The sequence below is a fragment of the Mustela nivalis genome (genome assembly GCF_964662115.1).
Source record: "Mustela nivalis genome assembly, chromosome: 8".
NCBI lineage: Eukaryota > Metazoa > Chordata > Mammalia > Carnivora > Mustelidae > Mustela > Mustela nivalis.
The window spans coordinates 81,434,059-81,448,616 of NC_139027.1; the positions used below are offsets into that span (position 1 = coordinate 81,434,059).

The window sequence follows — 14,558 nt, forward strand, 5'->3', positions numbered from 1 at the left end:
TTATACTTCAATATGGCCAACAGCAGACCGCAGGGTTTCACTTCCTCTTTTTGACTATATTAAGCTGTGGGCTTCCCTGTGCTCTTGAGTGAGTATGATCCCAGCCGAGGCAAGGTTATCTGGCGCTGGTGTGTTTGGTTGACCACAGAGAGAGCAAGGACAGGACTCAGTTATTTGCATACCCTTCATCCTGGGATGATGAGGTATTTGGGGAAATTTCCCTGCATAGGGGTGAATTTATACCCTCAACATTACTTGTCTTGACCCAAAATTTATAGCTCAAACTTTAATAACCATGTCAAAATTTTGGAACAAAACCAGACATTCTCCCTTCAACTGATCCTTGGAGAAAGGATAAACACAGATACAGTGTAATATTTACCCCTTGGCCAACAAACTCCATTTTGGGGACATTACAGCTTCGATCATGACGTTATATAAGTCAATACAGCTTTCTCACCTGTGGTCCCCCTAAGTGCCTGGACCTCAATTTGCGACCACGTCTAAGTTTTCATCGAGGTCCAACATTGTATATTTTTCTCAGATTTTGTTTACCCAGTCTGAGCTGAGATTCCCTGGGAGTTCTCTTCCTTGTTAGCAAAAGGATAAATTTAGGGCCTGTGGGCCCTTTTAACTTGGAGCCATTTGTTTTGACTTGTCTCTAGACATTTCTCATCTGCCTTTCCACCTGTAAGAACCCCAGATCTGAGTCAGTTAGATGGAAAGTGCCATTAAGGTTAGCAACATGGATTTTAAAAGACATGCGGGTAAGTGTTCTTTTCCATCCACCAACATGGGGGGGTCCATATTATACCCCTGCCTACACCACACAGCTCAGCCCAACAAGAGCACACAGGACCCAGAGGGCTCACATCCCCACCCCATACCCTGGTCCTCGCCAAGTTCGTATCCTTTTCCACATGGCTTCCTGTTCATCACAGGGAGGGGACTGGACCTGGGTGCAAGCCTGTCCAGGCAGACAGCAGGGGCAGTGAACCCGGCAGGGGGAGGGCTGCTGTGGGCTCTGTGTATCTGAGGCCTTGCGTGGGGTCTCAGTGGGCCCTGGGCAAACTCCTGCAGGGGGAGTTAGGAGACATTTGTTTTGTACAGACATGACTTAGGACGGAAGTTCCATTTCTAGAGGACAAGCTATTCAGTTAGGCAAATTCCACAAGTGGTAATAAAGACTTGGAAAGTCACCCTCTTCCTTCGCATGACAATTAAACATCATATAAGACTGGGAATCGGGGAACTCAAAGCTTAACTTCCCTTCTATCCCAGAAGGGATGTTTTGTGGGGGAAAACACCTACCAGCCCACTGGCTGAAGACCTGAAGACCTCCTTTTGTCTTTGATGAGGCCACGGCCAGCAGAATAGACATCACTTCAAAACCGCCTCTCAGCTGGAACTACGCAAGTTTTAGCGAGTCACAAAAAAACAGGGAAACTTGTGCACACTGTCCTTGGCCACTTCCCCATCTGAATGATCACGCACCCAGCGCAGTCACCGAGAGGGTGCTCCCCTGTGAGGAGGGAAAAGGTGTGTCCATAGCCTCTCAGAGAGAGTGACACAAACCCTATTAGGAAATCCCTGGAGGACGGGGATATAAATCCCGGCTTGGACTGCCCAGTTTCCACTGAAGGTAAAAGTCGGGCCTGGCAGCCTTCCCCAGGCGAGAAGCAACAAGGTCAAAGAATGCAGGGCTGCAGGTAAGAGGCTTTTGAGAGAGAGAGAGAGAGAGAGAGGAGGATGAGAGGGAGTGTCAGAATGAGGGGAAGAGAGAGGGAGAGAGACTGTGAGAGAGAGACTGTGAGAGAGAAAGAGAGATGGAATGCGGAGAGAGAATGAGTGAGACAGAGGGAATGAGAGAAAGAGGTCATGAAAGAATGAGGGGGAGAGAGTATGAGGGGGAGAGAACTAGAGACGGTATGAGAGAGAGATGGCGTGAGGGAATGAGAGAGGGAAGGAGAGAGGAATGACAGAATGAGGGGGGAGAGAGGGAGAGAGAATGAGAGATGGAATGAGGAGAGAGGGAATGAGAGAATGAGGGGGACAGAGAGAAGGAGAGAGAGAGAGAGAGCTGGAATGAGGGGAATAGAGAGAGAGGAAATGAGAGAGAGAGAGAGAGAGCTGGGATGAGAGAGGGAATGTGAGAGACGAATGACAATGGGGGAGAGAGGGAGAGAATCTGGGCAGTCAGGACACTTGGGTTCCATTTCAGGGGTGGCTTTCCTGGTGTCTCTGGACCGTGAGTGCCTTCTCTGGGTGATATTCCTCATTTCTGTGACCTTTGCATGTTGGAAGGTGACCCTGACCTTCTTAGGCTTTAGCGTCTCTGTCAAAAACGGGCTGGATCAGGGGATTTCTGAGGATCTTCTGTGATTCACAGTGACAGGCAGAAATGCTGTGGAATCCAATTAAAAGAGACTCCTAGCTGTAGACAGTCACCTCGGGAGAGCCTGTGCCTGTGAGGCTTACACTGAATTTAGAGGGTTGTTTCTTCGGAAGGTCAGGGGGCTTTCTAGCATGGCATGTTTTCTTTTTTTAAAAGTAGGTGTGATTTTTCTAATACTTGTGCTTTCAGAGCTGGCTGAGGGCCAGTGTTCCAGGTTGTCTCAGAGGAGTTGTGAGCAGATCGTGGTGGGAAAGTATAAGCCGTGGGGCTAAGGGGTCTGCGTTCAAGTTCTCAAGAGACTTTCCCTCTTCCTGGCTATATGTCACATGTGTGTCCATATCATAACTGTCTTATAAAATTCTATGCTGTAGTGAATGAGGGGTACCCTTTGAATAGAGGTCATCTACCTGGTGGCCAGCAGCTGGCCAGTTATTGATAGCCAGGCAGCATTAAGCTTACCTTTATCCTCTGCTTCATTATTGTGAAATAACACTGGATTCAATTTTTAAAAATAAAGTTGCTTTTTATCCTCAGTTATTATTAAGTAAATTGCACAATTTATTTTTAACCCCTCAGTGCCTCAATGTCACCATCTGTAAATAGTGAACTCGATGGGGAGGATCATAAGGTCATGGGAAAAGTAAATGAGTATGAATCATGGAAAGCACTTCGAGTAGCCCGGCTCACTCTGTGGGTGCGGCTGAAACGTTGGCTTTCACTCTTTGGCGCACTCTCTCTTGAATCCCTCCCCTTGGAAGTCCTTTGCTCCTCGTGGAACCCCAGCTACCTCAGGGGTCCCCTACGTTGTGGCCCCCAGCTCTGCCACTGAAATGCTGTGATCCAGGTCAAGGCTGGCATCCGTCTGGGTTTCCTCTTCTGTAAATAGTTCAGTGAATTGACCCTGCAGGGTTCCCCTAGCTGCTCGGGGCCTGCAGGGGGATGTGGCCAGCTTCCCTCTCTGCAGTTCACCCCACCCCACCAAGCTCAGTCTTGCCATGGCTCTTCTCTCTGAGCTCTGCCATCTCAAGAGGGCAGTGGGTTCCTTCTCACCGGCTCAGTGCCATATTCCCACATGCGCAACAGGAAGAGCACCTTCTCTCACATCTCATTAGTTTTGTTCAGTTCCATTGCATTTTCCATGTTTTAACCTCTGGTTACCCTAAAAGGCCAGCAGGAAGCCTGGATGGTGTCAGAGTCGCTGGGAGGACAGTCTCTTTTGCTCCCAGCTGCCTGGGAGCACCTGCCAAGCCCTACCAGCAGGTGTCCCCTCAACCTTCTGGCTCCCACCCGGCCTTACCCACCAGCTGTTATACAGCAAACCCCTGTGTGATCAAGACCCTCAGACTCCATCCCTCCTCACCTCCCCCGGGCTAGCAGAAGTCTGTGTCACATGAAAATGCAATGGACAAAGCCTGGGTCATACGGGTTTGAGTTGTCTTTTTCTGTAACCATCACCAGCTGTCCGGACGAGGGCACATGGTCATGATGGTGACCATCAGTGCGTTTCACTGGCCAGTGCGTTTCAAACTTGAGGGTGCACTAGCACCCCTGAGGCTTAGAAAGCACAGACTGCTCGATCCACTCAGACTGTGATCCAGTCTTATGTGCAGGGTGTCTGAGGTAGAGGTTCCCAGGTGATGCTGATTCTGCTGCTGCTGGTCTGCGGACCTCACTTTGAGAACTGCTTCCTTAGGTGATAATAAGAGGTTTCAGATCCAGTAGCACACTGAGTTGTTTCAGGACAAGAAATGTTTGAAGCCATTTTCAAAATAGAAGTCACAGAGACCTGCTGGGTTTGACATGAATGCTAGAGGCTGGAGGTCTTAGATAGGAGAGTTCTATTTAACAGATGGACAAACAGGCGCAGAGGGAATGATAAGTATCTCAGTGTCTGGAACTTGACCTCAGGCTCCTAGTGGTTTTGTTCTCCACTCATGAAGGGACATTGCCTAACATAGGAGAGAAGAGGGTGGCAAAGGGCAGCCAAGAGATGAAGGGAATATGGAAGCTTTTGTGGCCGGCCGGCGGGCCAGAACCAGGGGGGTCATAAAAGAAACAGTGATGGAGTTGTTGGTCCTCTGGCATCTCAGTCCCCGCTCCGATGGTTCTCAGTCCTGGCCGAGCGTTACCATCACGGGTCAGCTCTTAAAAATCCCTGTACCTGGGACCAATTACATCATTCATGTTGGGGGCTGGGACCTGGGCATTAGTAGTCTTGAAAACCTTCCAGGCAGTTCTGATGTATACCCAAGGCCGAGATCCCCTGCACTATTCCATCTCTGACACTCCTTAGTGTCCCACCTTTTATTACACTTGATCTTAGCCAAAAGGCCGAGAAGCAATATGTCCCACCTTTTATTAGCTCTTCAGGGACTCCTCCTTTCTTCCTTCAAACCCTGTGTTCTGAACCTGCAATTTATCTGATAAATTTCAGATAAATGGGCATTTTACACACCAGGAGTGTGCACACGAGAGAAGTCTGAAAATCTGTATTAAACTCCCTACAAACATTTCTGAAACACACTTTGGTGTTAAGAACCTCTGTTTCATAACAAGCATAAATAATTTCCTAAACAGAAGGAGGTGAATTATTGTGGCATTTGACTCTGGGCCCAAAGAGTCCAGCTTAAGACCAGTTACCTTGCCACGCAACTTCGTCATGTTATTTAGCTTCTGGATGTTAGTTTCACTCATCGGATGACAGGGATGGGGTAGGGAGCAGAGGTTCTTTGCTATGGTTAAGGATCTCTGGAAAGTATTCATACCACACAAAGTTTTCATGAAACGTCAAGGAGACATTTAAGAATACGTTGGCTTCATTGGGGATTTCAAACTTGAGTGTATTGGGGGGCCATGCAGTAAATCAAATATGTGAGGCTATGAGTGATAAAGCCAGTGAACAACTGGAATGAGCTTGTCTCTTGGGAAATACATTCAATGAAGACTAACATCAACATTCCCCTGAATAATGCATACTCACAAGCTGAACTGGCCCAGATCCCAGTTTGTGATTTGTGGACTGGCTTTGACAATATGATCACATACCCCCAGAGTGAAAGGGATTAGGATCAAAACCTGCCCCATTTCCTTAGAGGAGTTATTTAACTCCTGTAAGCCCCAATGTCTTCATCTCTAAAATGAAAATAATAATATGTAGTTCACTTAATGTTGGGGAAAATAACAGAAAACTTTGCCTACTGCCTGCATATATTGGTGTTCAGTAAATGTTAGCTAGCATCTTCAATATCATCATCATCAGATCATACAATTCTGACAGCAAAATTTCAGAAACCCCTCTGAAGAGCTGCGGTGATCAGGACATAGGGGTTTACTATAATCTCTGCTCTCATTCCCTGTCAGCATCTGCCTACTCTACTTAAGAATAAGGCAGTTTATTTATTATTATTATTATTATTTTTTGAGATTTTATTTATTTATTGGACAGACAGACATCACAAGTAGGCAGAGAGGTAGGCAGAGAGAGAGGAGGAAGCAGGATCCCCGCTGAGCAGAAAGCCCAATGCGGGGCTTGATCCCAGGACCCTGGGATCATGACCCGAGCCAAAGGCAGAGGCTTCAACCCACTGAGCCACCCAGGCGCCCCAAGTATAAGGCAGTTTAAAAACGAGTGCTTCTTCATTGCCTAGAAATCCTGTTGATATGCCCGTAATCCCAATGCCTAAATCTGAGTTGGAGCCCGAGATTTTGCATTTCTTCACAAATGATGCTGCTGGTCCATGGACCATACTTTAAATAGCAAAGCTTCAGAATATTTGAACCAAGGTTTTCTTACTTGGGAGCAAGGAAGAAGTGAATGTACAGCGTTGGATGGGTCCTGGATTATCTAGAACTAATATTAATCAGAATGTTTTTTTAAATGTCTGCCGTAGGCAGAATTCTAAGATGACCCCCACTGATCCATGCCCTTGTGTAATTCCCCCTCCCCTGAATGAGGATGGAATATATGAATGTGAGGGGATATCACCCTCATGATTAGATTTACCTTCTGCCACCAAGGTAAAGGAATTTTGCAGGTATAATTTAAGACCCTGATGCGATGACTTGAAGTTAATCAAAAGGAATTTTCCTGAGCATGCCTGAAACAACCAGGTGGGCTCTTAAAAAATAAATAAATAAATAAATAATAAATAAAAAGATCTAGAGGTTAGAGTCAAGAGGTCAGAGAGAGTTGAAGCAACATCTGATGTTGCTCTATTGGTCTTGAAAAAACAAACTGTCTTGTGGAAATGGCCATGGGTCAGGAAATGGTGGACAACTTCCAGCTGCTGACCGTGGCCTTGGCTGACAGCCTGCAAGAAAGTGGGTACCTCAGTTTATACAATCACAAGGAACTGACTTCTAGCAGCAAACACATGGAACAGAACCTTGGGATTTGATAGTCTCTAACACCCTCAGCAGAGACTTCATCCAAGATGAGACCAGACATCTGACCCATGGCCGTATGACTAATGAAGGGGTGTTCTTTTAAGTCACTGAGTTTGTGGGATTTCTACAAAGCAACAGAAAACAAAACAAGTCCGATGTCTTATTTCTTCTCTTCGATTGTTGCGCATATCGGTCCAAGGTATAGATAACCTAAAACATCTCAGTAGCTTAACATAACACATTTCTCTTGCACATGCAGTATCACTGTCATTGGTCAGCTGTGTTTGACCATAATGGCTCATGATAGCTACTGAGGACATTTTCAAAAGAGAACTCATGGAGATCGTCTGTTGGATTGTTTGGACATGGATGCTGGGGTGGGAAATAGGTGTTCTCCCACTTAGCAGAAAGAGAAACAGACATGGAAACACACTGGAGTAGATGCATGGGTGGAAGTAGACCTCATCCTCCTATCAGGTTGACCTGATCATCCTATGTGGCCACCATCAATAAATGAGGGCTCAGAGAAAAGGGGGCTGGAGGGTAGGGCACCAGAAGTGAAATGCATAGGCTTGCAAGTGACTCATGGCCTTCCTGCTTACTTTTCATGGCTATAACCTGTTCTGCGGCTATCTCTGACTTCAAGGTACAGAGACGTGGCATCCTGTGTGTACCCCAAAGTAGAAAAGTACCAGATGTTGGTGAGCGTGAGTCTGTCTACCATGGCATGTTGCTCAGTTGGGTTGGAGTGTCGGGGAGAATGCAGGATCTCAGACTTCATAGATCTCTTCCTGGCGCTGGGACAAGATGGTGGGACATCCCAATGCTGAGAGTAGCAAGAGGGGCTATGTGTGTGAATGGAACGCTCACTCCCAGACACAGAGGAGGGCAAAGGGCTTCTGGGGACTTTTTGGGTCTGCGGAAAACCCAGTCAGTCTGGGCTGTCTTCAGCTAAATAGTGAGCTTTCTTGTGGCAAGGGATTTCCCCCACACAGTAGAGATAAAAATCACTTGGGTTTTCAATTGTTTGTTTTTGCCTGACTTTTATCAGCTTGTATGGACATGCTAAACACAGGGCTGGGGAAAGCTGCCACCTTCTGTGACTCTCAGAGGACTAGCCATTCTGGGTGGGCACATTTCCCAGGGATGGAAGATGGTTTTTCAAAGCATAAACAGAAAATCCCCCCTTTTTTTGACAACTTAATTTTGGAAGGAAATACTTCTTTTTTCTTTCTTAAATTAAAAAAAAAAAAAAAAGCAGCAGGCAGAGAAGACTCCCTGCTGAGCAGGGAGCCAGATGTGGGACTCGATCCCATGTCCCTGAGATCATGACCTGAGCCAAAGGCAGATGCTTAACTGACTGAGCCACCCAGGCATCCCTGGTAGAGAATATTTCTAAAATTTGTAGCATGGTGAAAATTTATATTCACTGTAAACTGATGCCAAAAAATATACCTTTCTTTTCTAACTTTTCTAACAAGCATTTCATTTGGTGATTGAGGTCCCTTTAGTACCATGTCTTCTCCATCTTGCTGGCTCACATCTGCTTCTCTTAGATTTATTCAGTCTATTTGGGGGTAAGTGCTCAGGCTTTCAGTTTCTCACCTTATTGCTTTCTTCTAGCCAGGAAGGAGTCTGAGAGTATGGAAGCCATGCCCCAGGGCATGATGCGGAGGGTGGCAGTCCACACCTGAATGCCTGGGGCCTTCACTGGTATCCATGGAGATGTTCCTATACCTGACTGGCCATGGGGTGTCCTGCCAAATCTACTGCTGAGGTCTGCAGCTGGGAAAACCCACAGTCTGATCTTACAGCTGGGTCATAGCCTCCACAATGGCCAACTTGGGCCCACTGTGCCCCTCACCGGCTCCACAGGCTCTCTGTGTCTTTGCCAGGCCACGTTTCTCATCTGGCTTTGACTGACCACTTGTGTAGGTGATACTCAAGATGTTTGACAACCAGCAGGGGACAAGCACCAACTAGTCAGAATGGACGCTATAGGATCTGTTACTAGACTGCGAGGATCTCCGAGGAGCCCCAGGAAAGGCATGGTAGCAGAGGACAGAGGGCTCAGGGCTTGCTTAAGTGATATTTACCAGCTGGTGGAGACATGTTTCCATCTTTGGCTACACTGCTCCTTATGGACTGAATATCCAGCTCCAGGTCACCTTGTCCTTTATCACAGCAGCCCCAAATTAGCCCAGATATCAGTTTACCTCTCATTCCCCACTTGAAGCACAGAGATGTATCTGGGGTTCTTCCCCATCAGTGAGAAACTCAGGCTAGCAGGACTTCTGTCTCTTTGCACTCGGGTTTTGAACTCAGAGTCAGGAGCGGGCCAATATGCCTACCTCCTCTTGTGGTTTCCTTCCTTTTACCCTGAACCCCCTGCCCCCCACCCCAAAGCCTTTTCTTCTACTTCCCCTTCCTACCAGGAAGGAATATGTAACATGCACTTCCTTCCCTCCTTTCTGAGGAGGATTTTGGTCTTCCCTTTTCTTTGGGGCATAGTGGCAGAAGAATTGGAGATGCTAAGAGTACTGGATTCTGAACAAAATTTAAACTGTTTTTCATGATTCAAGGAAATCACCATGAACATCAACTGTTTTGTGCTATAACACCCTGATGCCCCCATCGGGCACAGGGAGGTGGAGGGGACCACTGGTGTCTGCTCTTACTGGCTCTTGATTGCCGTAACTTTGATTCTTGCACTTTCTTAATGTTTTTCTTTCCTTTCCCCTCTGAATCTATCTTAATGTCTTTCTGTGTCCTGTGTTAATAGGCCATCAACTGCCTCTCCCTTCTCTGTGTTCTCTGGTTCACCAGCCCAGACCTTCTTTCTAATTTGCTACCTCTAATCTGCTTTTGATCAAGCATTCTGGTTGCATACTGCTGTGTAACAAAATGCCCCCAAATTTAGCAGTTTACAACACACATGTTATTATAACTCACATATTTTTGTAGGTCATGAATTTGAGAGGGGCTCTGCTAGGTGATTTCTTCTGTTCCATGTGGTTTGATTGAGTTCAAGCAGTGGTACTTACTTGGCTAGTGAATTGACTCTTCTGGGAGTCTAAGATGGCTTTACTCACATGGCTGGAGTTCTTGAGGGGATTCCTGGGAGGCCAGACATAGCTGGAACTGTGAACTCGGTCCCCTACAGGTGACCTCCTCTGTGAGGTGGTCTCGGGTGGTTGGAAAGCTTACATGGTGGCTGTCTTTCCCCAGAGCAAACATCCAAAAGACCCCAGCTAGAAGCTCTCACCCAGCATCATTCTGTTGGTTAGACGCCAGTCACAGGCTGGCCCATATTCAAGGTTGGTGAGTTGGGCTCCACATTTTGCTGGCAGAGTGGCACCGTCACATTGCAGAGGACCACGTAAGATGGGAGGTACTGTTGTGGCTATCCTTAGAAAGTATAATTGTCACTCTGAGAAGCAACAAGACTCATAGACTCGGAGAACGAGTTGCTGCAAGAGAGCTGCCAAGCTGCTTCTAGGAGTAAAATATCCGCGCCTTCGTGCTGGGATCTTATGGGCTCTCTTTCACCTGTTTGGGTCTTTCTGTCTTTGTTTTCTCTGTCCATGTTATATTTCAGATGGACAGGTTTTCTGGATGACTGATAATTTAAATATCTGGGGTGTTCACTACATACACTCAGATTATAAGAGGTTGAAAGCCACCTTCAGCTTACGATGTGTGGTACCTGTCCCATATCAGCACAGAGCTAATGTTACCCAGCAGGTAGTCCAAAAGACCTAGAACTCCTATCCCCGGGAGAAGTCAGAAGTCTTGAGTTGTGCCTCAGCTCTTTGCCGGCTTTGGGATTCCTGCAAGTGAGTTGATGAGATTTGGTGGTTATCTGATTAAAGCTCTGGATTTGGTGCTTTTGAAACAGAACCTGTGTCCAGGGCTGAAACTTAAGTGCAAATTCAACCTTGTTTGGAACTTTCAGGACTTCAGTGGCTGGGAGGGTTGCAAGAGCTCTCAATAGCTCAGCTCTTGTATTTATTTTAGATGAAGAAACTGTTTCCCAGATTGGGTAAATCAGTTAGTGACTTGCCTAAGCTCACACAGCCAGTTAATGGTAGAGTGAATCCAGCTTCAGTCTTTTGCTGTGTGTGCTTAGAGGCTCTATCACTAAGATGTCAGTCTGAATGACAGCATGGGAATGCCACACACCGGGCGTTGATTGAGTGTGTGTGTGTGTGTGTGTGTGTGATTGTGTGTTTCCGTGTTAAGCGCCCTTCTATGATAGGGATTTAGGCATCAGGCTTCTGATTCCACTAGGTAAAGCTGAACACCTTTCTTAGTAGCAACCGGTTCTAGTAAGTTATTGCCTACAGTACCGAAAGTTCTCAGGTTGTGGGATGAACCTTCAGCAGGACTTAGTAAGAACACACACGGTGGCATCTCTGACTTCTCCCTTAGTTCTGTCAGTTGCAGGATCCTGAGAAAGTTAGTCACCTCCTGAGTTTTGGGGTCTGCTTCTGTAAAATGCTGATGAGAGCCACCACTCGTCAAGTGATTTCTCTTTGCCAGCGCTCTGTACACATCACACACCATCTGCCCCTCTCTGCTACACGCCAGGCTGCAGCCATTTTACAGATGGATAGACTAAGCCTCTCAGAGGCAATGTGATCTACCCCTGGCACAGAACTACCGAGCTGGCCTACAAGGTTCTTTCAGACTCTCGAGTCCGTGTGCTCTCCTATATAAACTCTCCAGACTGCTGCAAGATACAGCTAGACTTCTGAGCTGCTTCCTGGGGTGGCATCTGACCAAGGAGTGGAGCTTAGGAGAAGGCAGATTTGCATTCTGAAATGACAGAAGGTTCTGATCATGTGTACTTCCCAAGACTGGAAGTGCCCATCTAATGAGGGCTAAACTTGGCCATCTGTGGGGATGCCGGGTTTGGGAAGACTGTTAGGTGGGCTGCTAAGCTTAATGGTTCATGGTGCCCCCTCTAGTTTTGGGTTCTGGTGCCTCTACAGAGCAGGGGAGGAATACCAAAGCTGAAGACTGTGTTGACTCAGGTTTGCATTCCACTTTAGCATTGCATTAGCTTTGTGGCCTTGGCTAAGTTACTAAATGTATCTGAGTCTATTTCCATCGCTTCATGTTTATAATGGGGATGATGCACTCTTCTAGGCCCATGAGTGTTGCCCTCTGGAATTTCTTAGAGCGGAAAATTCTTCTTATGCAGATACCAGGCTGGGAGAACTTGAAGCCTGGTGGATTCATACTGAGCGCCTCATGGATGGAGCTTCTGCATCAGTCATTTTGCAGGAGGATGGCAATCATTCTGAGCTAGAGGAGTGGTCTTGTGAGGGGCTCGCCTGTGAGAGGGCCTGATGCAGGAAGAAGGTGAAGAAAGTATCTGTGGCTGATGGTCCAGTCTGCGGGGGGCTGGGGGACAGTGGGTCTGAATGATTCAGCCTTACTGGGAATGCAAAGTGTGAACAGAGGATTTGAAAGAGTGCGGAGATGAATTGGGTTGGTTTACCGAATCTCTTAGTCAGTGGTTCTTGGGGGCAGAAGTTGGCCAAGTCCAAAAGGTTTGACAGGGAAAGAGTGCTTTTAGAGAGAAGGGACACTTGTTGGGAGAAATTAAAAAATAGATAGCCTGTAGCCATTAGTGGAGCCAAGTCTGAGTTTCTCTAAATTCTCCCTTGAGATTAAGCCCATCGTGGCCCAAAGATGGGTCTTCCTGTGCCATGGCTCCCAGAAAATAATTCTGTCTCCCCAGGCCACACTAGGATCAAGGACATTGAGGTGCTCTTATCCTGACACAGCCATGCAGACCAGAAACAATCTCACCAGGCTGCACTGAATTCCCTCAGTTCTGGGGTGTGTGTGTGTGTGTGTGTGTGTGTGTGTGTGATGGGGAAACTGGCTTCTCTCTTTTCGGTAGAAACAGCAATAAGCTGTGGACAACCCATCCAGGGTTCTGCTTTGAGCCAGTATATTAAAAAAACAAAACAAAACAAAACAAACAAACAAACAAAAAAAACCTCCTGTCTCAAACCTGGTCCTATATTTCTCTGCTTCTAGTTTTAGAGAAATATAGGACCTTGTTATTTATTTATTTACATTTATTTTTATTCCCTTATTCCCCAAACTCTTCATGTTCTGTGATTTCCAGAGACTGAGTTCAAAATACTCACTTTGTCTCTGCTTTGAATTTTAAAAAATTTCCCAAGCTTCACTTTAGTGAAAATATTTATTTTCCCATGGCTGTCAAAAGGTTTTAAAGCACATGCCTGCTCCAACATGTGTTGGTTTTTAGGGATTTATTTTACGAACTGGAGGTGACATATGGTATGCGTCAGGCCTGATAAACTATTTGACTTCATTAATATTCAAGATCTGTCACCTTTGTTTTGCTTTTTTTGGATGACTGTACCTCCTGACTCAGAGATGGGCAGTTGCCTACAAACTTCCGGTAACAAGGTGAAGACAGAAATAAAGAGAAGTTAAAGCTCAGTGAATCAAGAGATACATTAAAATATATTATGGAGTAAGATGTTGCATCACTTTAAATGCCTGAAAATTTATCTCTGGAGCTATCATTCTATTATTTACTTACAAATTTGTCCCCAGTCTGCTAAAAATGTGTTCTCCATGCACTCTAAAGTCTTTAGGGGTGGAGGGTGAGAATGTCTGCCACTTTCCCATGTTCAGGGGAAAAATAGGTATATGTGTATATAATATGTACGTGTGTGTGTGAGAGAGAGACAGAGAGCCAGAGAGAAAGGGAATAAAGCCAAATATTAATAATTGGTGAATCTAGGTGGAATACATACGGGTGTTATACCATTCTCTCACCTTTTTGGTTTGTTGGAACTTTTCAGAATTAAATGAGAAAGTGAAGCAGACTGTGATCAGGAGGCTGAGCCCGGGGAGCTGTGTTCTTTCTCCCTCCCTTCACTCTTCACACAGTATTGGAGATTTCCTTATGCGCAGACCGGCTTTTCATCTCATTCCTCTGTTTTCAAACAGGGTGTAGTGAAACATGAAACATGGTTGTGCGACCAAAAAAAAAAAGTCACTCAAATTCTTGGAACCAGCTGCCTTTAAAATTTCTTTCTTCCAGTAAAAAGGTCAACTCATATCAAATTGTCTGTAATTTAAAGACACATTGAAAGAAAGTAGGTCAGGAGAGGAATGTTTTGCTGCAAACCTCTGCAGAACAAATTCTTTTTCCTTTGGGCCTGCCAAAGACTTACTCTTTCCCACACTGGCGATTTTGGTTCCAGCCTTCCCCTGAGGTTTTGATTTTTGAAAATGATCACTACTCCGTGTTTGCGGTTTAATTACCTGAAGCCACTTCCTGAAGAGGTCACAGTAAAGTGGCTGTTTTGCCCGAGTCCTCATAGGGCAACCAATACAATTCCCTTGAGTGAAGGGGTCCCTCTGGGTTGGGTTGGAAGGGGGCCAAAGGGGAGATGGAGAATGGCCAGCTGTTGCTTGAGGAGGACAACAGTTTAAGATTTTGTTCCACTGGAACAGGATCTTCATTGAAACATCTCTACTTTTCGCTCTGACCACACATGTAATTTTGAGAAGAGGATTAATGTCCAAGGTGATTTCAACACCTGAAAAAGAAAGTGAGGGGATTTCTCTAGGACACTTTCTGCTCTGTAGCTCTGTGAAGCCTCAGCTAACACCAGCCAGACTTTCTGGCATAAAAATAATTTTAAACTTGGTTACAAAGCACATAAATCAAGGCTAAGCCTGCACCTGTCTTGCCGGGGGCGGGGGGGTGCTCCCCTCC

The 14,558-nt window shown here is 46.1% G+C and overlaps 1 protein-coding gene across 1 annotated transcript in view; it reads left to right on the plus strand.

Annotated features, from left to right (window-relative positions):
- The first annotated feature begins 1,458 nt into the window (after positions 1–1,458).
- IL1R2 (interleukin 1 receptor type 2) overlaps positions 1,459–14,558 on the plus strand; it is a 33,562-nt gene continuing 20,462 nt past the window's right edge. Inside the window, exon 1 of the mRNA XM_082746597.1 lies at positions 1,459–1,709. Coding sequence (XP_082602723.1) covers positions 1,696–1,709 — 14 coding nt within the window. The 5' untranslated portion in view covers positions 1,459–1,695. The remainder of the gene's footprint in view (positions 1,710–14,558) is intronic.